The 25,297-nt window shown below is 44.1% G+C and overlaps 1 protein-coding gene across 1 annotated transcript in view; it reads right to left on the bottom strand.

Annotated features, from left to right (window-relative positions):
- Positions 1 to 23,268, bottom strand: part of LOC144094949 (glutamate-gated chloride channel-like) — a 44,557-nt gene extending 21,289 nt beyond the window's left edge. The window contains exons 1-5 of the mRNA XM_077628816.1: positions 23,203 to 23,268; positions 21,560 to 21,657; positions 18,937 to 19,034; positions 7,813 to 7,877; positions 444 to 667 (exon numbers count right to left, since the gene is read on the bottom strand). Coding sequence (XP_077484942.1) covers positions 444 to 667; positions 7,813 to 7,877; positions 18,937 to 19,034; positions 21,560 to 21,624 — 452 coding nt within the window. The 5' untranslated portion in view covers positions 21,625 to 21,657; positions 23,203 to 23,268. The remainder of the gene's footprint in view (positions 1 to 443; positions 668 to 7,812; positions 7,878 to 18,936; positions 19,035 to 21,559; positions 21,658 to 23,202) is intronic.
- Positions 23,269 to 25,297: the final 2,029 nt, after the last annotated feature.

The following is a 25,297-nucleotide window of genomic DNA, read 5'->3' as shown; positions in this document are numbered from 1 at the left end:
TATCTCTCCTCCAGTAGTTCCGAAATCCCTCCATGTCGCGACAGAAGTCACCTCACTATCCCATCAAGATTCCATAGTATCATCACTTCACCTAACTGTCTGCCACCTCAGACAACGTTTCGGTTCCCTTTGCGCCCACACTGACAGACTAATACTGGACGATTTGTCACTTACACGCTTGATACGCACAAGAAAACATCCTAAATGCTAGCGTATTTGCTTACTGCTGAACTACGTCGAAATTATTCAGCTGTATCTGACTGCGTTACGTGGAAACAGAAATGACACACACTGTCACACACACCAGCTCCGTCACTTAACACGGCAAACTGACAATAGAGCCCTTGAGTACAGCAAGGGAAAAGGGTAGACTTTATAAAGGAGATCTTTAATGAGCGGACACATGTTTTGCAAATGACCGCTAAAAAGACGAGCGCACCCACCTCGTGCTGTAGAGAACGCGTCCTGTGGGAAATATCCGAACAAAGGAATTAGGCCGGGGAACATGGTGGAAGTAGCCTTCCTTTTCGTTGGCGAAGAACGCGTCCGGCCTCCAAATCTTGTCGGCCTGGTACAGGTTAAGGTACTCGACGTCACCAGCACGGTCGTCAAACTGCAGTCGCGGGTCGACCCAGCTTTGTCGGAAGTACACTTGCATCGTGTAGTCCTGCGAGGCGCCACAACGTTATTGCATTGCCAGCTGCGGTGACGAGAGTCTGGGAAATGTCCAACAATTTCGGGCAAAATTTTTGAAAATTGTAAGATACTTTAATGGAAACATCGAAGGAAATCATTGAAGGAAATCAGTTGATATGTCGCGAAATCTTTTAGTGTTTCCATCAGTCGCATGGAACAGTTAAGACTAACATAGAAAACCAATGGGGAACGCTTTTGGCGATAGCAAATACATTGATAAAAAAATTCAAGACTGCTGTCGGGTGATCAGAGGATATATTGATTGTGTAGCGAAATCTTACGTTATATGAACAAATTGTGTTCATAAAAGGTTTTCCTGTTCAAAAATGATTTTGTCCAGAATTGCTGCGTATGTGTCTGCATTTTCCGCTCTAGGCCGCGGCTTTGCTTCGTAAAACGGTGAGCGGCAAATGAGGTCATTACCACAGTGTGGTTTCCAGTGTTCCTTCCACGTTTGGAAAAATCGTGCTGGCCCGTTGTAGTGTTTTAATGCGATAACACTGGGAAGGCCATGAAGGCGAAAACTGTCCGCGGGTTCGGCGCTACTTTGCCGTGTTTAGATGGATTTACTTATCTCCAGCGGCCACCTGTCAACAGTCCCTATCTCCCCCTCCCCTTATCAATGCGCGAGCATAAAATGGCTCAACAGGCGCAAAATTCGGTGTTTTTGTTGTCTACGTCAGATGGTGCCAAAACTCACATGACCCCGTCAGGAAAGGAAGAAAAAGAAATTTGATTCGGAAGGGGTTTCGAACCCAGGCCCACGCGACAGATCAGTTTATCTGGCCACTTAAATAGAGCACTGCGCGTTCAGCGCAGACAACAACCCGAACTCTAAAACTGCCACTCTTTCGGGATGTATTTGGGTGTCGTCGTCTTCATCAACTTCATTCGGCCGGCGCGAGCAGATCACGTTCACAGGGCAAGGCATTGTAGGTGTACACCATCGCAGCAGCCGAACACTCAGCGTGCATGCTTTCGCATTGACACCACGTAAGTAGTCTGAAGTTCCCTCCGTAATTTTTTAATGGAGGACAGAGGAGGTGGGCGCTGGACAAAGAATGACTTAGCAGAAACGAAAATAACTAAGAGCAAAATGACATCTACAACATCGCGCGTACGTGCAAAATATAAACCCTCGTGAAGAGCTTTGTGTGCAAAAATGATGTTTGCGGGAGCTATTCCTCATCGCATTGCTCGGTAAAATCTAGCGCCACTGTGCCGCTATATGTACGTACGAGAACACACCATGATCTGCCAATGTGGCGCGTTGCGCGTAGCCGGAACTGAAACAGGATCAGAATTGGGGCTCATTCGGTAAGTGGAGAGGGCAATAACTGTTTGCTGTATACCTTTGTGTCGGACAAGGGAGACGTCGAAATCACAACCGGTCCCGCCGCTGCACCTACCGTCTTACAGTTCCGGCGCGCATGACTCCAGCTCGCAATAGACGACGTTCACGAAGCATTACTGCAAAGGCCTCGGTAGTGTCAACCGGTAGGGAAAGACAAAGGACTCATATTTCATATTTGGAATACAATCATAACTTTAATAGTCACAACTGCAATTGACTGGCGAGTGAAGGAAGAATCCTACCGTACTTCCTGCACATAAAACCAATTTATCGCCATTAAAGTTTTTCCCTCAGCCTTGTTGTTTCGCTTCGGCACTGTTTATCTTCAAGACGACCGAGAGAAATGATACAGGTGCCGTTACCTGTATGGCACTGGTGACCCAGATGATCCACGTGCTCCCTCGCTATATGCGTGCCCATCGGCTGCTGCAGCGTGCTAAGATGTACTTTTTTCATCGCTCACTTGCCCAGATCTTACTTCCGCGGCGCCTGCCCAAACTGCAGTATCAAAATCATTGCTGAAAAATAGTGGCTACGGGAGCACACGGACGAAAAAAAAAAGAATTACAAGGGCAAGCGCTTTCAACCGTTTCAACCAGCCTGCCCAACTTTCCGCCATTTTATCTGTAATTTATGCCGTAACGTACTCTTTCTGTACCACTTTTATGCCTGTCAACCCACCTGCCCATTTTTGCACTGTTCTATAGGTGCAGTTTCAGGTACAACGCGCTCTCTTTTGTGGCACTCCGGCTTTGCATTTAAACCAACTTACCCAACTTTCCTCTATTCAAAGTGCAATTTCTAGTACATGTGGCACTTGTATGCATTTCAAGGAACTTGCCAAGGTTTCCGGTGTTCTAAGTTATTTTCTTCTACAACAGGCTCTTTTTGTGGCATTTCTATGCATTTACACTAACTTCCCGAACTTTCTTACCTTCTAAGTGTAATTTCTAGTAAAACGGGCCCTTGGTGGATCTTCTATGCATTTCAAGCAACCTCCCCAAATTGCCGCGGTTATAAGTGTAATTTCTAATACAAGGGTCTCTCTTTTGTAGCACTTCATTTCTACATTTGAACCAACTTACCCAACTTTCCTCTCTTCTAAGTTTAATTTCTAGTACAATTGGCATTTTTGTTGTCGCACTTCTTTGTATTTCAAGCAGCTTGTCCTACTTTCCGCTTTTATAATTTCTGGCCCAATGGGCTCGGTTTTGTCGCACTTAATCTCTGCATTTCAGCTAACTTAGCCTAATTACCTTAATGATAAGTGTAATTTCTAGAACAACGAGCTTTGTTTGTGGCGCTTCTTTGTATTTCAATTAACTTGCCCAACTTTCCGCTCTTCTAAGTCTCTATGAATGGATCTAGGACACCTCACACAAACTAGCTTTTTAAAGAAATTGCAAGTTGACTAATCTGCTGATTAAATGTCGCTTTGAATTTACATTGATTTTCTTGATTGTGACAAATATTGTGTCGGTAGAGTGCAGACTACGCATGAACGCAGGGTGACGACAACGTCTACTAATTTTTATTCTTACCAAGAAAAGTTCTTTTGATATGCGGATGTTTTTTGTCAGGAAAAAAGGATTACAGACTGAAAGTTTTGATTCCAATGTTCAACATCTTTTTCTCGACACTCGAATCAAGCTCGTAACATGAACACCGAAAGAAACTCCACGGTAAGCCTTTATAAGTGCATGGCACTATAGCCTAGGCTGAAAGCTCCGCGCTCTAAAAAAATTGTGTTTATGGTCATGGAGATTGCTTTCAAAAACGGCCTTCGTCGTGAAACATATATTAAATGGTCTTACCTTGTTTTGCTTATTCTATTTTTTTCTGTTGTAGCTTATAGCTCGTTTCACTGAAAACCTCAGTTTTCCGTTATACAAGCCTCTCTGTTGATAGTATGCCGTACTCTATTTATAGAGGCCACCTGCACTTTCTCCTATGAGATATTCAAAAAGAAGATATCCTATCCCAAAATAAAACAAACCGATATGAACAATATGTCCGACACTACGTGTTTGCCTTTTTTCGCGGTTAATTCCGATATTTAATACCAATAATTAATACCAATAATTCTAATGCTTGTTCTAAAATATTTCACCTTCATGGTTTTTCGGACCATGACATCATTACTGGCCGCTTCAACTGTAGAACTTTCGAAAAAAAGCTACCTTCAAGGTGAAGAGCTGTTATAAAAGAGCTAATTGTGACCAAATGAATCATGACTTAACCTCTTGTTTTAGGTGGTTCTTGGATGAATGTTCATTCGATTGCATTGAGCATAACTGGACACTGTTTAAAATTATCCTAATTAAGTTCACTATAAAATACACACAAATTATCACAATTTAGTGCAGAAAAAGTGCGCCCTGGTTCAATGGGCTGCTGCGAAGTGCTAATAAAAAGAAAAAATAGCGTTCGCAAAGGCAGGCGGTCGCTAACAACCTATTGATCACATAGGAAAAGTGCAAAAGCGGTAAAAATTACCAAAAAATGCTTAAAGCTACCCGTCGCCAGATTTAAGTGTCGTTTTGCTCACCCTGCTATCTAAAAACCCCCCAAGATTTTCGAGCTCAATTAATCCTCATTCGCGTCCAGATTCTTTCTTTACAAGTTCTAATGGTGACCAGGTGGACGATTGCCATTCTGTTCAGCCCTTCAACAACCCCTTCTCATTTATTTTCTCTCAAGAAGTCAATACTACCGCTACAGTTCTCAACTCATTTTATGAGTCTTTTGGGTCCCCAATAGTCATTAGTGAAGATGGTATTCTTTTTTTGTTAACTAAACTTAAAATTACCACAAGCGCGGATCCGCTGGGCGTTAACAACGAAGTACTAAAACACATACCTCAGAGTAATTTTCAAGTCTTGTCTGAGCTATTTTCTCAGTGTTTATCATCTGGCTTCATCCCTCACAACTGACGCGTAGCCAACGTAATGCCTATTTTAAAATCTGGCATCCGCTCTGATCCTCTAAATTTTATACCCATTTCATTGACTCTGTCTTTCTCCAAGCTCCTTGAACACGTCATACACACTCAGATCATTCATTATCTTGAAGATCATAACATCATTTTTAAATATCAGCACTGTTTTCGCAAGGAATTTTCTTGCGACACTGAGCTCGCCGGATTTACTAACGACTTATTTACTTCTTTGGATACCGAAATTCAAGTCGATGCTTTGTTTTTTAATTTTACCAACGCGTTTGATTGGGCTCCTCACCACACACTACTACTCAAGCTATCGCATCTCGATATGCACCCTCAGGTACTAGCATAGATTAAAGAATTCCTTTCGTCTTACGTCCAGTTCACTTCTGTTAATGGTTCTAACTCTACAATGACCCATGTCACATCCGGTGTGCCCCAATGGAGTGTTCTTGGTCCCCTGTTCATTCTTATATATATTAATGACTTACGAAATCGCATTTCTTCCCAAGTTAAAATGTTTGCTGAAGACTGTGTTGTGTACCGAACAATTACAAATGACTCTGACCGACAATCCTTACAAACTGACCTCGGTTATATTAGCACTTCGTGCCAGTTGTGGCTTATGACCCTAAACCCTTCTATGAAAAAGCTCTTCTCGTTTACCAGAAATTCTTACCGCATACTCTCTTAATGACATAACAGTTGACACAGCTAACACTTTCAAATATCTAGGAGTGTACCTTCAGTCAGGCTTAACCTGGAGCTATCATATTAAATTGATTCTAGCAGCTGTTAGCCCTTCTCTTGGCATTTTAAAACGTAACCTTCGACATGCTGCGGCGCACGTGAGTAAACTTGCCTATATTATATTAATTACACCTAAAATTGAGTACGCTTCCGCCATATGGGACCGAAATCAAGGCTACATAAAAAATAACGTCGAATTCCTGCAAAACCGTGCTGCTCGTTTCATTTAATCCGGCTACTAACGTTTTACTAGCGTAACTGTGTTAAAAGCTCGTGCTGGACTAGACAACCTTTCTCATCGTGCAAACTCGCTCGTATAACTCATTTCCACAAAATTTACCATCATCTTTTGCTTCACGCCGATTTCTTTCACTGAGCCTCAGCACGTTTCCACGCCGAGATCATCCTTTCAAGATCAAACGCATCACATGTCGCACTTTTACTTTCGCCAAATCGTTCATATCCGAAACCATTATTGATTGCAACCGGCTGCCTTCCACAATCGCATCTGAAACCAATACATCATTTCATTGACCTTTAAAAATGAAAGCGATGTTCAGTTTCTCGTAGTTCTCTTCCGGTCCACGTAATGTGTTTTAGGTTTGCTTTTCATTCCGTTTATTACGTTGTTTTCTTTTTTTTTTCAATTGTGTTCATTTTGCGTTTTATTGTTCCCCACATTTTGGCGCTTGCGGACTATCAGTTATTGCGCTTTTATTGTTTTGTTTCTGTTCAGTGCCTCATGTTAGATGTTCCTTCTTGTATATTGATGTTCAAATTTTTACCAAACCCCTATGTAATAACCTCGTGAAAAGGGCCTTTAGGGGTTTCTTGAAATAAATAAATAAATAAATGTAAACTATGATCCTTTTTGTACAGCTCTATCGTTGTCCTACTCGTTCCTTGCTCGTTGTATGGAACTCAGGTTGCCTTTCACTCAAGGTTAATAAATGTTCTCAACGAGCGTTCATTTGAACCGGCCTTAATTCGGTCACTACCGTGAGGGGCAAATATTGTCAATAAAGGTCTAAAATATTTCCGGAGGCTAATATGTGCAATCGGAGACTTTTTTGCCCATCGCGACGGCGATGATTAGTTTCTTTATATCATACTCCACAAAGAACTGAACAAAAGAAAAAATCGACACCGACGTCCGCTCTCAAGCTATTGCTCGCAGCTGAATTGTAAATTATGAATTCCTTGCTGCGTTTTTCTAATGATGCGCTTTATGTCAACATCAAATATGGCACGCTTTCTCATACACGTTGCGAGAAATGGAGGTTTTTCGTCGGTACTGTGTACTTTTTGTTCTTTTCTGAAAAAAATAAAATGATTTTCACGAATCTTTGCAGACTGACGCGAGGCGCCAGCAACTATCTTCTTGTTTGGGACATCTTCAATTACTGCTGACAAAAATAGCAGCAGTGGAATGAAATCAAATTAATCAAGGCACTGTTGTTCGCGTTATGGCAAATAACTATCCGAAAGCTCTCTGCACTTTGGTCTTATGTCACAGGCTGCCCATGTTTTGATGCTGCAAATAGCCCATCAAACAGGAAGTCCGGCTATAGACCGCAGACGGCGCCGGGGCCAGATTTGTAGAGATCTCTTGAAGGTTGCGATTGTAAAACAGAAGGGAGTGGGTGGAAAGAGGATATCCGTCGCACAGAAAAGGGAAAGAGCATTCTGCTTTGCATCAAGCGTACGGGAAAGGGAGAGGGCGAGAGAAAGGCAGTCGCTCTCACACCTGCTGCTCTCTTTGGTCAGCCTGAGTTATTTGTTGGTTCACTTCTATTTTCAATTGCGTGCATCGCCAGATCTCTTGTTCCAGCATACCATAATGCAGAGAAAGACAGCGAGTGTTCGTAGTCAGGGAGTGCCAAAAACTATAACACACAATATCGGCAACTTATAGTTTATTTAGGCATGCGTGATTAGCCTAGAATAGCTTGAACCTTATACGCCTCTTTCGTACCCATATTCACGTCGAATAACCCCAAGGTGTGCCGCCTACTATTAAAAAAACACGGCTAGTGAGGAGACACACCAGCAACGAAGTTGCATTGCTCACCATGTGCTTTTCTGATACCTCCGGGATGGACAGGACAAACATGCTGACCTCCACACGTACAGGACCTTTCACAAGAGAAACAGGAATGACAAATATTATAAAGGCGTAACTTTAGTGATGCAAAGTGCGACTCTTTTCTGTCACCCTGTGGACCAAACGTAGCAAGGATTCATGGTATAGCAAATTTTAGTACCGTATTGAAACACGCGAGCCCAGTCTTGGTGGCTAATATGCAATTCGTTCCAGAAGCTCAAACAAAATGGTTGGAAGATTGTGCGAGGAAAGATACACCATGTAAGTAGCAAAAGTAGCATCTGATTAATTTCTCAGACTCAGATTTCTCAGATCCTTCGCATTACTGAAAAAATTTTTGCTGATATGCATTTCTACCCTTTAAACTGCTGAGCGTCAGTACTCGTTTTTTTGATACAACTATTGGGCTGTACTTGTTCATGCAATGCATCGTGTTCGATATATTTTTCCTACTTCGTATTTCGTATATTTAACTTATCACTGTTTATTTCATGCAGTATTTTTCAATTAGTGCATACTGCTATATTTCTTGTTCTGTACCTCATTGTTCTTTTTCGGTTTTAATGTGTTTTTGTTGGAAGTATAAAGTTCAATTTTCTCCGGACTTATGTGTTGTCCTCAGATGTTTAAGGAAACAATAAATGAAAAAAGATGAAATGAAACTGCGCTCAATAAAAAAAAATGCTTATATTGGTGGAAGCAGGGCGAAAACACGAAATTACAAGCGACAGAGATCAAGACAGCTCAAAGTCCCGCTAGCATAAAACCTCAATGAAATACTTTCATATCACAACATGGACTATCAAGTAGGTCACAACTGAACACAAAAGAATGAACCATAAAAAAAAGTCCAGCGAGTGCGACGCGACAAACGGCAGACTTTTTAGCGCTGCACTATCCTATTATCCCGAAGAGGCGGGGCCGACAATGTATAAATACTTGTCTCTATTTCCATTTATCAACTTCCTTTCATCAATTGTCTCTACTTCCTTTTATCATCTAGTGATCACTTACTCATGCACGGTTTGCATTCTTGCAGGTGAACATATGGCGGGCGTGTATGCTTGAAAAGCGCATTTCTTTCTTAGAAAAGCGGAGCGCAACGATGCTTACGATAATAATCGGCCACATGTGAGGCAGCCCCTTTTTCTAAGAAATATCTACCCTTTTCGGCGCGTGCTAATGGATCGGCTAGTTGCCCGATGTAAGAAGTTCAAGAATGATAAAGGCAGTTGTACACAGCGTTTGTATTTTATACATGCGCAATAATAGCCACATTCTTCTAAACCTTCGCACCCCACTAATCGTCCACCTTCTTTCTACTCCCCGTGATTATCACGGCCAGATTCCATGGTCAGAATTCTGGTTCATGCGCCCTAGTTCACAAATCCGGCAGCACGCGCCGCATGAAGTTGAGCTCTCCTTCTCCTCTTAGATTAATGGGGTGGAGCGCATATGTCAGGTTTTCACAGATCATGAATTCCAGTTTACCAGTATCTCTCAAGAGAAAAGTGCATAACAGCTGTATGTTACCGGTACTCACCTGTGGTGCAGAAACATGCAGGCTAACGAAAAGGGTTCGGCCTAAGCTAAGGACAACGCAGAGCCATGGAAAGAAAAATGATAAGTTAAGACACCGGAATTGGGCAGAGTGGGTGAGGGAACAAACGCTGTTTAATGACATCCCAATCGAAATCAAGAGGAAGAAATGGGCTTAGGCAGGGCATGTAATGAGAAGGAAAGATAACCGCTGCATATCGAGTGGATTCCAAGAGAAAGTAAGCGTAGCAAGTGGCTGCTGAAGGCTAGGTGGGCGGATGAAATTAAGAAGTTTGCGGGAAAAGGGTGGATGCAGCTGGCAAATGATAGGGAGAGACATGGAAGAGGCCTTTGTCCTGCAGTGGGTGTATTCAGGCTGACGATGACGATGAGTTTTCCAACAACGTGTTCGCAGCAGCGCGCAAGATGATCTCCAGCACTATGTCAGGATGGTGCCTATTGTAGCAATAATCTAAATCTTCACTCTCTGAAAGCAGATGCTTTGTCAGGGCAACAACTACGTGTATATGGTTGCCTGCGGCAGGAAACCTGGCGGAGTTTTCTTTTTCTGTCTGTTTTTCAAGTACTAGTTGTCCGTTCAGGACAGCATTGACGACAACTGGCTGTGGGAACTTGAGAGCGCGTATAGTGAGAATATTTCTCTCCAGTTCTCTATCCCGCGTTTTTAAGCTTCCGCGCTGGTTTCGCACGGTAGCTTCTTCAGTGCAGCATGCGCACAGAGTCCTGCTATATATGTGATAGCTTGTAGAGAGGGTGCCTTACTTTTCATGTTCTGTGTAATATGGATTCCGTAGTCTTCAAAAAGCCTTTCTCTGTCACTAGGGGTGGTACATCGCTTGCAGAGTTCTTGCATATTTGTCAAGGACAAGGAATCTTGAAGCGTAATCTTTGTTACTGTTTCGAATATTTTTTGAATGGAAACAAAGTAATTTGACCCGTAGAGGCAGCGATATTGGCCATACTTGCCCTCTAAACGGTCGGTAAGGTATTTTTAGAGAAGTGTATAATTAAAATTGAGTTCGTCAAGATAGTACCTTCTAGGCTCTATCAGGGAGTGTGATGTGAGCCTCAGAGCTGCGTGTGTATCATTTTTTAGGGCACCAGTCTTCATACTTATGTCTTTTCACAAGTCGAGCCAGCCAAAGAAAGAATTTCGAAATTCCCTTAGTGCTTCGTTGATGCTTCTAATTGGCTCTTGGAGGGTGTCTCTAAGGCGTCGCCCTTTCGAAGGGGTTTTCACATTAGCAATGCACCGCCACTGATTGATCAGTCCAGTGAAAGTAGCTGTGCTTATCACATACAGGAAACTAAGCCAAGTTCCGCGCCTTCTTAAGGCCTCTACCACAAAGCAGTTGAATACCTTTAGAGGGAACTTTACATTCTGACACTCAATGTTTGACGGATGAAAAGCTCTTTAGGTCAGTAAGTAGTCAGATTTTAACAAGCAGTTGTTCGGAAGCGTGAAGATCTCACAGAGTCTTAACTAATGCAGCATAAACTTGTACAATTGACCCTGTGTTAAATTATCGATCAACAAATGCATGTGCGAGGTTTTTTATTTAGCCAGTTATTTTTTACGCAGTTCAACAAATGTAGCTGGGTCCAAAAAGTAAAAAAGCGGCCTCGTATTGCCAGTAGGATGTTGATAAACAGTGTCTACTGTGTTCTGTTTAGAAAACAGCGACGTAACCTTCCAGTTTTTAGCGTTTTTTTCAGTTATTCTAATTCCAAAATTTCTCCAATTCCAAAATGCTTCTCACAAGAACGTCTTGCAGCTGACTTGCCTCTATACTGGCTACGGGGACAATATGTGCAACACCTTTGTGGGCTGACAGCAAGGATTGTGTCATGAAGACATGTTCAGTTTTTTTCCGCTTCAGAAGAGTTCGACGCCGTTCCAGACACTGATCCCCTTGAAATCAAAATATTGTTGAAGGTGAATTTCATCAACGATGAATGTGACCACTCTTTCGTGCAGCATTATATGGTTTGCTCTCTTCTTTATGTATCGCAGGAACCCCTCACCATTTTGGTCTTTTGCAGGACTGGCATTTTAATGACTGCATACCCTCATTAATGTTCATCGGTGTGGTAAATCTGTTTTTTTCACGACTGCGAAGGAATTCATAGGCATGGGGGAAAATTTAAAAAGAAGGCTCGAAAAGACAGGGAGCGCTGCAGGGTACCTTAGGGCGCCTCTTTTTTGCGAATTAATCGGAGTTGCCCTTTTAGGAAAGTGACGACTTCAACCTTATTCTCCCGGCAGTAGCTCGCCACTAGCCAGGCCATCGTGAAGAATGCAAATTGAACTGCAACAGGCTTCCAGTTTTTCTTCTCGCTGGCACACACTCGGCGCTATGAATACCTGCACGCTGTTTAAGGCAGAGTGAAAAATGCGCAAATCGCCAATTTTCACTAAAATCTTGACCTCATTTTTTAGAGAGCTTGACTTTTTTTCTAGAAGACTGAGATTTCTATGAGATCACTGAGAGCTACAGAACACTCAACCTCCGGTGGCCCTGCACCGCCGTCAACGTGCACAAATAGTACACACTTTCGCCTTTTTTTAATGTCCAGATGTCGGAGATTTCAAAATCGTGCAGTCGTGTGAGAAGTTGTCCAAACCGTGGTAGGTGGTTGACACGCTCATCTTCTTCGTATGCTGAAATTCTAAGTTGTATGGCTTATTCTAACTGAACTTGTTCGAGGCGCTTCCCTTTTTCCTCCGGCACCTGACGTTCTGGCCTTCTGTCCGACAGGTAAGCAGGACTGTTCGAAAGAATTGGTGGTACTGCGTCTGGAGTCAGCCTTTTGAGGCCCATTGGTGCTTCTATTGTATTGCCAGTAGCGTCTGTATACGCGGACGTGTTCCTGAGATACTGGGGTTTCAAAATGTAGCACGTATTCTTGAAAAGCACCGGAGGAAAAAGTCCTTGAGGACTTTTTCTCTAATCTAAAGATCTGCGCTTTGTGTGTGCGTCTTTGTGTCTCTCCTTGTCCCGTCCACTTCGCGCAGTTTTTATTCGCATCAACTATGAACCGACCAGCCGAACTTGATGTCCTCCTTCAGGAACCAAAATATTCCCTTTCTTTTCAGTTTTTTATTTCAAGTTTGAACCAAATTTGGTGCAGGTACTTGTATGCTAGACTGCGCACCCATGTCATAGACGCCTCTGCATAGAAGAGCTTCAATGACCTAAAAATACTGTACATTCTTAATCCAAAACACTACGCTCAATAAATATAGTTGAAAAGTTAAATCAAAATGTAAGAATATACCTTGTTAATGTATATATGCTCTCTGCAGAATTGGATGGAATTCATAGGCACATTTAATTAACCAAGACATGAACGCCCGCACTGAACTTAACAAATTGCATGCATTCAACCACAAAAAAAAAACATGGCCGGGTACATGAGAAAGAGATATATTTACTGATACCAGCAAACTAGCGCAAATTTCGCGTCCCATGAATTTTAAAACCGCACCTTCTTCATATTTAAGCACCGTGATAAATTTTTAGTCTTCAGCGATTGCTTCGATGCACCGAAACAACGTACCTTAGGATCTCGGAAAGTCTGTATGTCGACGTCATCGCGGCGAACAGCACGCTCCCACGTAACCCTACGGGCGTCTTTTGGAAACGAAAACACACGCACATTTGGCCGTTGTCATAGTTTCCTTTGCAGTTGAGCACGCAGAAGCGACCCATCGCTTCGAAAGCAGGTGCAGGAGACGCAAAAATTTAGATATCACGATCACAAGTAATTTCCTAGCCAGCCCTCACGGACGCGACAGCAATGGAGCGCGGCAGCCCACGCTGACACGTCCGGGAACACGACAACGGATGGGTGCAAGAGTGGTTGAGGGAGGAAAGGAGACGTCTCAGTGCCAGTGGAATGCGGAGGGGCCAGCAGTCAAAGTAACTGGCGTCAAAGCGGGGGAAACGGAAAGCGGGCAGGCCTTGTGAATTCAAGATGGCGCTGGTTAAACAGGAAGAGACCCTGGGGCTGCCTCGCCACTCGCAAGCCTGGGCACGGAACATCCTTGAGAAGTGAGCGGATGCAGAACACGATGCATGGGGTGATGAGAGCTACACTTGAGTAGGATTGTCTGACCGACTTGACTGGAAACTTTTGCGGTTCATCGGACAGGTTCCCGTGAGCCGTATATGCAGTTCCTGTGGACTGGTGCGCAGGTGGACCGCGTTGCATCTCTGCATGCACTCCATGTGCTACTTTTGCACGACCAGTGCGAACACGAAGGTGAAAGCGCCTGTCCTCTAGATGGCCGCCTGTACCAGGATGACGACGTGCAATGGACGGAATGCGCCACCGAGGACATGCTAAAAAGAGAGGTAAGCTCAGAGGGTGGCAAGTAGTTGGTGCGAGTGTTTCTTTGACGACCCAGACACTGGAGCGTCATATACAGAGAGACAGTTGTCTCGATAACTCATTTATTCTCACTTAATCTTAGGGAGTCTAACACCGGTACAGCGTGACTTTCCGGCACAGTGTTATGGTGGCTGACTATGATTTTTTGACGATTAATGTACGCCTAAGAGAAGAGTGTACATATTTGTTCTGAGGTAATTACTCAAATACATCGCGTCGATGTAGGGGTGGAAACAGGCAGTTGTGGTGTTCAAAGCATGGGCTATATGAAACTTTGGGCCACCTCTTCCGGACCAAAGAAGAGCCTGCGTTCACCGGGTCGGCTTGAAGATGCTTTGCATGTTTGCTCCTAAAACGAAAGCGACTTTGGTAATGCGTCAGGAGAATTCTTAATGTTGTAGGTTATAAATCCAAAATGGACTGCAGAAGTCGGCACATAGACGCAACTTATCCGGCTGAAAACGTGATAAATATACAAAAAAGTGCGGTCTACTCGCTGATGTCGACAATGTTGGCGGTGCCATTGCGCGCGATCATGGGCATGGCTCTGGCAGCTCGTCCTCAGAGAGCAACATAGGAGACACGTGAAATATGTCAAGTCACCTTGCGGCGTCATCACAAGCTGCCCAAAAGATAGTGAGTAAACTGCCCAACGTAGCAGGTGCCAAATAAAATAATGATGGGCTGCTAGGGAAGAGCAACCTGGTGCGTACAATGCGTGCCGCTGGGATTGCAGGGCACTGGCGCATCGCTTAACCGCTGCACCAGTACGACAGGGGTGTACGAGGGCCCTCAGGGATCTACGAATATAATGTAAGGAATGAACTTCCACATATATGAGAATTAATCCACCACGCTATCGCGTCATGCTCTTAAGGCGGAGCATAATTGCCCCCTCTAATTATTTTAAATACCTTAATTGGAGGGGGTCAATGAAGACATCTCTGGTTTGTTATTGCGGGTTCGTGTCTTACACAACTCTCCTCGAATGGTAGAAATGATAGCTAAATTCTTCTGACTGTTCTCTGCGCTACGGATTGTATTTCTTTGCAGATAAATTGCTGGAACAAAGAACACGGCTGTGGGGTTTTGATGGCCACATCGAAGAGCACCTGACGCTTCCAGGCTGACTCATGACACTGTTTGCTGCCCCAAGTTCTCGGCGGCAGTTCTTTGCACTGACAGGTGCTTTTACCTAAAATTGAACTGTTCCTCCCTAAGGACGCTGGACACGTCCGGAAACAAATCCCGGTCGACTAGCATGAGTGAGACAGAGCTGTTTTCATCTCTCAAGAGAGTGCTCGAAGAGCAGGCTTGTGAAACGAGGGCCTTCCTCGAGCGGTTCTTCGTTGCAAGACTCTCACGTGAAGTAAGGTGCAGTGAAATATAACACTTCATCGGCGGTTTAATAGGCACTTTGAAAAAGTTTGCGGGAACAGTGGGGCATGATCCCGACTGTTTGTAAGCAGATGTGCGTCTAGTGATCGCATCAATAATAACGTGATAACGTGAGCAAGTGTGATGGAAGGAGAAGATCGAATTGAAAATCTTACCCGCACCGCTAACTTATTAGGCCAGGACCAAAGAAATAGCCTCGCTATTGTGACGAAACAAAATGCAAAGACGTTTTCTCATATTGCAGCTTCAATCGAAGAATATGCAGCTGAAGCAAAGGAGCCAAAAGAGTTTAGAGTGCAGCAATAAAGCGCTGCAGCTGTCACCTTCGTACACCTCACTGCTTCTTTGCTAACGGTCTGAAGTCACCTTAAGAAGCAGTAATGAAAACCGGATGTGCCTGTCATGTAAACGAGTAGGTGTACCTGTGCGGATACCGTATGTCCCTTAGAGTGACGTTCAAAAAGGAAGGTGACTATGTAAAATTACTTGTTGGATTCAACCTGTAAAATGGTTAAATGGACGGCACTTGTACGTGCCCATTCGTGTACAAAATCATGCTACGCCCCGTACATACACTCACTACTGCGGTACGTAAAACCACTGCTAGGCTGGCTCCTTCCTCTTCTCTTCTAGGACCCACAAAATCGAGCAACGAGACCGTTTGGTGTCTCGCTTCCTTCTTTAAACTGAATCATCTCACCAGTGATGGCTTCGTGCACGCAGACCAGCTTCTTGAGTACTGCGGGCATGTGGTGTGAGCCGCATTGCAAGCCCAAGCCGACAGGACGGTTGCTTAATAAAACGCTAGCACTTAGCTGACGTGGGCTGACTGTTAACACAAAATTGTTAACAGAATATGAAACAGTTATTCAATGTATGCGTATACAGTCATTGTTTTCTTTGGTGTTCAAAATAAAAGCGATATATTTGTCCTCGCAATGCATCTGAATCCTGATGAATGAAACAACCGCCATGATGGAGCCGCCGCGGTGGCTGAGTGGTTATGGCACTCGGCTGCCGGCCCGAAAGACGTGGGTTCGATCCCGGCCGCGGCGGTCGAATTTCGATGGAGGCAAAAATCTAGAGGCCCGAGTGCTGTGCGATGTCAGTGCACGCTAAAGAACCCCAGGTAGTCGAAATTTCCGGTGCCTTTCACTACGGCGTCTCTCATAGCGCGAGTCGCTTTGGGACGTTAAACACCCTTAAAACCAAAAAACGAACCACCATGATAGCTCAGCGGCACGTTGGCGTCCAGCTGCTGATTTAAAAGTCGAAGCATCGAATCCTTACAGCAGCGGCCGTATTTCAATAGAGGAAAAACTCGAATACACCCGAGTCGATTTTAGGATGATAGGTCACTAAAACATAATTGGCGGCGGTTTAGCTCTGGTTAAACCTGGAGTGACGCGATAGCTACAGCTGGCCGAGTGGAACTTGTTCACGTGACCAACAATGTGACGAACCACGTGACCAGCCACAGCGCCGCACCACGTGACCAATCACGTGACAGCGTGGCGGCGTCGCCACAGGGTTGCGCGCCGCCACGCTGAAGGTTCGAAATGCTACCGTATTGTAGCTCTCGCCACAAAATAGCTTGTGGGTTTGTATTAAGTCAGAATTTCTTCACTACGGCATTCAACATAGGCCATGCGGAACTTTGGTATGCCGAACTCCACATACCATGAAAGAAGCAAAAAAACATTGTATGGTTGTCTTAGGGCTCATGCATATGTTTGCGCCGCAACAGAATCTGCATGCTGTGTACTTGATGCTGGAGCATCGAAGCACGTGCGTGAGCAGTACCCGTGCGCCAAATTTGAAAATGACGCTTCAGTGTAACATATATTAGGCTGAAGCAACCTAAAAAGATTGAAAAATAACAGAAGCCTGCAGGATAATTCTAAGGATTATGGGCGCCAGAATCTCAGAACGGTCGACTGCACTAAAGGCTGTTGATATCACGACCCGCCGTGAGTTTTGGATGCGTACCAGCACGTTAAAGGATTGGAGACTTCCATTTCGTGAGTGGATTTTTTAAAGCGATAGCTACATTACGCTACAACTTCTAGCCTTTAGCGTGGCGGCGCCGCCACGTGGTCATGTGGTGCGGAACAGCTGCTGGCTGTGCGGCGAGCCGGCAAAACAGAGGCGGGGTGGGGAAGAGTGAATCACGTGTAGGGACGAAGATCAAGAAGGAACGCCCTGCGAAACGGAGCGGCGAAAGACTGACTTTGAAACTTGACAGAGCGAGTTCCACTCGGCCAGCTGTAGCGTTCCGTCACTCCAGGTTTAACCAGAGCTAAACCACTGCAATTTTTTTTGCAGACACTGCATACCCCATGGTCACCCTAGAATGCGATGCAATCGTCACTAATGCATCTTTATAGTAACATCGCGCAATTCATAGGGTGGTGCTGCCTAGCATGGGTTTTGGAACCGGAGCCCGCCATCAGAGAATATTTTATCTTTTTCCGGAAAAAACGTTATATGTTTCCATTTTTGTTTATATTTTACCTTATTCATGATAACTATAGCATCCGGTGATCACTGCCTAGCTCAGGAGTAAAGATATCAGTATAACCGAATTCTTTGAACTTGGCAATATGGGCGTCATTACTTCGGAGCTTTCTGTAGTAGCGGCGTTGAATCTTAGACTGATTTCAGCCCTCTGCTTATGCCTCCTCTGGAGCACATTGCACAGTCAAAGAGCGTTCCTAACGCGAAGAATGCAGCCTTTGCATTTCAAGAAGCGTTTTACTGCTGAAATCCCGCATGAAAAGCGTGTTGGCGTTTCCTTGTGCGCAGCATTACAAACACCTACCTGTTCCAGGCGAAATGGATTTCGTGCTTACGACGTTTTAAAAACCCGCTATGGTCAGTGGTCGTAGACTACATGCTAAATAGTAGGCTAAGTTAATTAGCTCATCCTAATTTATTAATCACTGCAGCCTGTCAACATTCGCTGAGAGCTGACGATTGTGACTACAGACAACACGCTGCCGTCTGGAATTGCGTCCCCTAAAGGAGAAGAATGTCCTGGGACATTGACCGCAGCCATCGCCTAAAGGAACACCATCAAGGTGCTTCTCATACTGGCTTTACCCTGCACTCAGATCTAAAGGACAACGCGGCAGTGGTCAAATTGGTCCACGCCGCAGTCTGCACTAGGTCTTCATTGTTCTACTCTTTCGCTGCCTTCACCCCAACTAGAAGTGAAGTAGGGCAGACAAACGTGTTTGCATGATAGTCTTGCCTTTCCTTGTTCTTGTCTTTCTTTCCTCTTTCTCTCTCTATTTTCTGCTTCATTGCATCTAGTGCTGCTTAAATCAGGTAATGTGGATTTGCCGTTTTCTGTTTCGTTTCACTATTGCATCTGTTTCTAAGTTCTTGGCTTTTTTTTCACGAAGGATGAATGCAAGTTATAACCCATTCTCTTTTTTTTCTCAGTTGTTAACTTAGCGCGGTTTGACGCGCGTTTTTCATCGCTTTTCTCCATTTCATTTTTGATCATCGCAAGCTCTAGAAAGTGCTGCAGTGTAGTGCAGGACTTAGCGCCTTCGTTCCATGCGCCGAGAAGCCACTTAGCGAGTGCTAAGGCAAAACTAAAATCTTCAAGCTAGAACCACAGAAGGTGCATGTGAGCTCTCTTTAAGGGACGAACTTTCGCCAGAGCACGTAAGTTCATTGCATTCTCCCAGGACCAGTCAGACGCGCGGCAATCTTTGTCACGTAACTTACCTGTGCCATTGACGGCTGGAGGCCTCATGCTGCTGTCGTAGGCATTCTTCTCGAAAATGGTGTTTAGGATGCCGATATGACGCTCTCGGCTATACATGCTGAAATCCAAATAAAGTCGCGCATTGGTAATAATACGACTCCAACACAAAATCAATGCGCGCTTGTACTCATTCCTTGTGCCCTCTTTCGAGCTACTTCTAAAGATAAATTTACGCCAATTAGCCCAACTGCCGACACTTGTGCATGAAAGTAAGTCCGTAAGTATGCAACAAAAAAAATATACCCGCCGCGGTGGCTCAGTGGTCAGGCGCTCAACTACTGCTCCGGAGTTCCTGGCTTCGAACCCGACCGCGGCGGCTGCGTTTTTATGGAGGAAAAACGGTAAGGCGCCCGTGTGCTGTGCGATGTCAGTGCACGTTAAAGATATCCAGGTGGTCAAAATTATTCCGGAGCCCTCCACTACGGCACCTCTTTCTTCTTCTCTTCTTTCACTCCCTCCTTTATCCCTTCCCTTACGGCGCGGTTCAGGTGTCCAACGATACATGAGACAGATACTGCGCCGCTTCCTTTCCCCAAAAAACCCAATTAATAATATTATTATTAAGCTGACAAAAAGGCAAACATTCAGCGCTTTAACCTCTGTAGTGGTGAAGCTTCGAATATCTTTATGGTGGCGCTGCTGGCCATTTGCGCGACGAACAATCGAAGCGGAAATTGTATTTCTGTTAAGGTAAGCTACTTGCTTTGTCCAATTTGCTTAACTCTACAGTCTGATTTAGCCATGCGTTTCGTCTAACATTTCCTTCACACGGCAATCAGCACCGGCTGTCATCATGTAGAGAATTTGCTTTAACACATGGTGAATTCTTACGAATACTTTTATATGAGCTGCAGGCAGTATTACCCCAAAATACGCAGTGCTCGCGATATGTTGTTCAAACTGAAGAAAACGGTATCACATGCTGAAGCCAGTGCATATTTGGAGGTATTGCGTCAGAATGGTTAAGGAAGAGCGTGTTAAAACGGTACCTGAACCTATTGTAATAATACAGAAATGTTATGAATGATATCTTGTACAGGAGGAGGTACCGAAGCCGGAGACGGTAATTGGATATCCCGCGCAAAGAGAGTAACAAAGATAAAACAAGTTGCAAACTAAAATATAGAAAGCAATAAACTTACAATAACGGTCAAAAATGTAGTTATTCACCAATAATGTCATGTATGAAGAAATGAACTTAATTTATCATGACCGCTTGCAGAATCCGAATAAGTGTTTGCTCGTGTTTGTTACCGGTAAAAACAAAAACTATTAGAAAAGAATGTTTTTCAGTGCAGTGAGACTGTACTAATGAAGCGTTGCGCTACAGAATACAAACAAGCAAGGTTTTTTGACGTGGATTTAAAAATAAAATGAAAAATTTGTTAAATCTTTTAACCAAGGTGATGAAGGTATAATGCATGGTTTGTCCTATAGCAAAAAACAATAGTGGAAGCGGCATGAGAAAATAAATGATGTTCAGCAGCTTAAGCAAGACGTGAACAAAGTTTGGGTAGAAATAAGGTGGTATGCCATAGCGGCGACATAAAATGAGGAAAGAGGCGTTACAAGAGTATCAACACCGGAAATACGTAATTCTGGCTACAGCCGAAAAGCCGGTTGCGCACCTACACTGCAAGACACGCTCGACATCGAACCAGGAACTCGGTTCGACGGCTTCCAAAGGAAGCCGTACGAAGTGCACTAAGATGGTTGCTCGCTGGCGCTTTATCCGCAGCAAAAAATCCCATCACTAGCGTGGGTCGCTCTCCACACATGGCATGATTATATTGACATGTGGGTTTATAATCTTGGGAACTCGTCATGGGTGAAGCACGGAGATTTCGTTGGCAGCGCGAAATTGGCGGAGGCGACATAGCCATGTGCGTTGTTATCACTCCCTATGCCTGGCTGTGTATGAACTACAAGCGATATCATAATTTCTTGATTCAGATTGTTATAGTAGCACACTGTTCCGTATCATTAGCCCTTTACAAATATAAGTAATTTTAAACGCACGCTCCCACAGTGCAATAGTGGAACCTGCCTCAGCTGCTGTTGTACTCAAAGCTCCCTATACGCTAAATTCAGGAAGCAGCATTTGATGGGGATGGCATTTATGCTGCACGAACTTTTTCACATAAACCATGTAGTCAGTTGAAAATGGATGCCCTCATGCAATGGATCACTAGAAAGCTTTGTGTTCAACTGAAAAACTAACAAAATTGCTTACGGTTGGCTACACGCCGTAATTATTAAGGAGCCTAACAGTAACAGTTATTTTTTTTTAATTTTATGCTGGTTAACCATCTTGCGAGTTAGCATGTCTTAGCTGTATTCCGATGCACAACACCGCTTACAATGTCATGCCGAAGAAAGCGCTCATCTAACTGAAGACCCCTATTTTTTAAAAACTGTGTAATGTCTTATCTGAAACACTCTGTATATTGTTTTAAAATTTCTGGGAACTATATCTGAACAAACATACATTGCTTGGTTCTCTATTCTCTTGTATTCAAGCCATGGAAAGCAATCTTATACGAGATTATGTAAATGGTACATTCCCCTAACAGTGAAACTTACCGGCTTGATGCTGCTCCATTTAGGACGAGGAAACCAAGCCACAACAGACTGCTTCTCAGACACATGGCTCGGGGTCCTCAAGCTGTTCCACCTTCACCCTGAAAGAAATGTCAACGCATATTACTTTGTAGTAGATCTAATGAACATACTGAGCGAGACTAAAACAAGTATGGTATTTTTCCGACCTCGTTCAGTAAAATGGCTGCTCCCTGCCATAACTGGAGCGTTCCCGCGCTTGAGCCAGTGACCAAGGATGAAAACAAATCTCTTAATAGGATGACAACGAAAGTCCTATAATCGCAGCGCCTGGCGTTGCGAGATTCATTTCAAGAGCATACCGCCACAATACGAATAAGAAGTGAATAGGAGCGCCAGTGGCATGCAACGCACAGACGACGCGACGACGACAGAATAGCTCCTTGAAGGTTGCACAGAAACACCACTTGAGTGTACGTACAGTACTCACGGATTGAAATAGGACATTCGGAGCGCGTGGCCGTCGCTTCATGGAGCGCCGCCCGTAGACGCTCATGGAACCAAGGTGGTGCATTGTGGTATGGCGTGAGAGGGAGAACATCTACAAAGCAGAATTGTTCCTTCCAGTAGCCAATCAGCCGGCCTGTGGTTTACCACATGCCTGCGTGGCACTGCAAGGCTAGCGCTCCGAATGTCCTATTTCAATCCGTGAGTACTGTACGTACACGTTTATAACATCTGTCAAGCTTCGTACGTGAGAGGGTCCGTAGTTACAGCATTCGCACAAACCCTCGCTATAAAAAAAAGCGGCTTAAGGAATAGAGTCTGCCGTGCAGATAATTAAGGCGCCAAAATAATGCAAGGAAGGTTTCAACAACGATTATGACAGTGCAGACTATGCCTTGAATTTTAGCGAAGGCTCTCCTTTCGATCGATAGAGTAACTTGGTGGGCTAGTTCCACCATTGCCTCTCCTTTAGCCTTGACTTATTTTAAAACAATTCCCTTGAACGTTACGTTAAGCGAAAGTGTGTTTCCGAGGCTCCGTTTTGTGTTACAACTGTACATAAATATATCGGCTGGATTTTACCGTTAGAGATTTATACATCATCGTTATGCATGCACAGTGTGTTGGCTCGCCAGCGCACTCATATCGCAATTTTCCTTTTATAGGCACCAAGTTTTTCGTACTTATTCGAACCGATGCGGTACAGTGTGCCCTTTTAACAGTGTGAAAAAATTAATATAAATTTTTGCAATGAAATTTGCCATTTTCATTGGAACGAATTCATGACAGGTAGGGTCTAATTTTCCTACTTGGCAGATAAAATCCCATCTCGGCACTTTGATACGTACGTTGCGTCAGAAGTTTTCATGCATTAAGAAATAATAATTGTGCCAAATTATAAAGCAATAGCACACATAAATCAGGTGCACATGGACAAAAAAGGCTGTAATTCACGAAAACGTCTTATTTATGTAACGCTACCTGTCCAAATTTCCGTAGGAAAATGAAAAAGCACATTTCGAACCTCAGAAACGCCCGACTATAAAATTATATTGATCGTCACAGTGATTAGTTTTAGGTTCCCGTTAGATAGCATGAAAACAACGTCTGCGTAGAAAGTATCAAAATATTTTTCTCAACGAAAACAGGACGCAACTTACGTGCCTTTTCGCCACCACCCTGCGTCCAACTCCTGCTTCACGCCCTCTACGCGCGAGGGATTCTTCGGCATCCGCGCCACTTGCCGCAAGGAGAAGCAACCACAAAGAAGCGCCTATTCATGGGCCCTTAGTTCGTCTCTCGTCGACGGTTCGCGAGAATTAAGTGAGCATTTTTCCAAAGCGACCGAAGTCGCCGTTGCCACGGCCGGCGCACAATTCGCGACCCCGAATAGGATGGGGTACATTTTTCAGGTCTGTTTTCTTGCGGTTTGTTTCACACCGTGTAGACCCTCACAGCTCGGTACTACACGTGGGCTAGAACAGACGCAAGAGTGACTCTTGATTAATTTTGACAACCTTTGTTTAGAATACACTGGCGTCGCACAGAACACGGCAGTTTACACATTTAAGCTCAGTCTAGACGTGGCCGCCACTGCCGGAATAGGAACCCATTATCATGGGCTTCGCAGCAGAAGGCCAGGATTCACAACCGCCGTGGTGGCTCTTCTTCGGCTGCAGACATCACACTTTGGGTTATCGCGCAAAGTCTGTATCACGATGGTAGAGTTTGCACAAAAAAATCACATGCTTCTGAGTATGTGGACCCTGCTCTGTTGGTGAGTTTTCTAAAGAGCTTAATTCGTTGTGTTGTTGCATCATTCATGGGTATTTATCATCGTGTGAATGCGTTCATTTTCCGCTTGCTTTTTCTGCGCATTATGCACCATATCGCTTAACAATACATTCTTCTTCCACTTCTAGGAAACTTTGCTGCAGCGAAATGAATCCTGGCTAATTCCCCACCTCTCGATAAGCAGCGAATGAACAGGGCACGAATGTCTAGTGTAGTGAACCGTGGAATGCTACATGTAATGAGGTAGTTTATCAAACGATACTTCCTTGAAATTTCCGGCCTCTTTTAATGTCGCTTTACCGAACTGTCGTTACTGCTGCTTTCTATGACAAAGTTGCTTAGTCTCCCTTATGTAATGTTTCGAAAAGACCTTTGAGGAAATGAATGAATGAATGAATGAATGAATGAATGAATGAATGAATGAATGAATGAATTTGAGAATGAATGAATGAATGAATGAATGAATGAATGAATGAGCTCTCACCGGGCTTTGAACTGAGTGACTTGGTCAGGATCATCATAACTTTACCACACACCTGTAACAACTCAAACAGCTTCACTGCCTTTGAGATAACTTCTCCGACCCATACACTTTGGCCACAAGCGCAGCTTTAGCGGGGAACAGGTATGGACAGTGACAAGAGGGTGAACACTTACGCAGAGAAAACATTTCTGACGAGTACTACATAGCTATACATTATGATGCTAAAGAATCGTGAAGCCACCCAACTTGCTGACTTTGAAACGCTGCTGAGCGAATGTATTTCTTGTGATTTGAATTGCGTACGGTAGTGTGATGAACTGCAGAACAAGATTTTGTGATGCACTTGCAAGGTTCACACCTTGATTTAGCTGTAAGACATATTGGTTCATGCAATAGCTGGGTAGTTGAATTCAGATTTTGGCCCACCACCACAGTTCTGTGGCCGTCATAAACAACTCTTGTAGGGCGGCTGCATTACAAATACATGTTGGCTACTCAGAAAGAGTAAATAAGCTTAGCACATTTCCAAAACTGGTGTGTATGCAAGCATAAAAGGGGTGTGAGGTGGTCCACTGCTTTATCCTTCCATTGCCATGCTGAAATTTTATGTTTGGTCCATGCGTAGAATGCCTACCTGTGTTCCCTTTTGGACGATGAACAACGATGAGCTTGTCCTTGTCCGTCTGCCAGAGAGTTTATGGCCCTTTTAAACAACTTCTGTGCAGCAGCTTAAATACATCTACACGACTACACAAACACTGAATAAGCTAAGCGCATTCCCTAAAATGGTTTGCATGCAATCTGTAAATGCTGTGATGCCATGGAGGCAGAAATGAGGTAAGAGATCGTCATTTTGAATGAAAATACAGCGCGAACAGAGACGACAGACGAAGAAGAGGTGCACAGCACAAGCGCTGTCTCGGAACAAAAATTTTATTCAGGGCGAAAAAACATATATAAAAGCGACCGAAGAAACT

Source organism: Amblyomma americanum, chromosome 6, assembly GCF_052857255.1.
Source record: "Amblyomma americanum isolate KBUSLIRL-KWMA chromosome 6, ASM5285725v1, whole genome shotgun sequence".
In the NCBI taxonomy this organism is placed as follows: Eukaryota; Metazoa; Arthropoda; class Arachnida; order Ixodida; family Ixodidae; genus Amblyomma; species Amblyomma americanum.
Note: the sequence above shows the minus strand (reverse complement) of the source record. Positions and strands in the feature narration are given on the sequence as shown.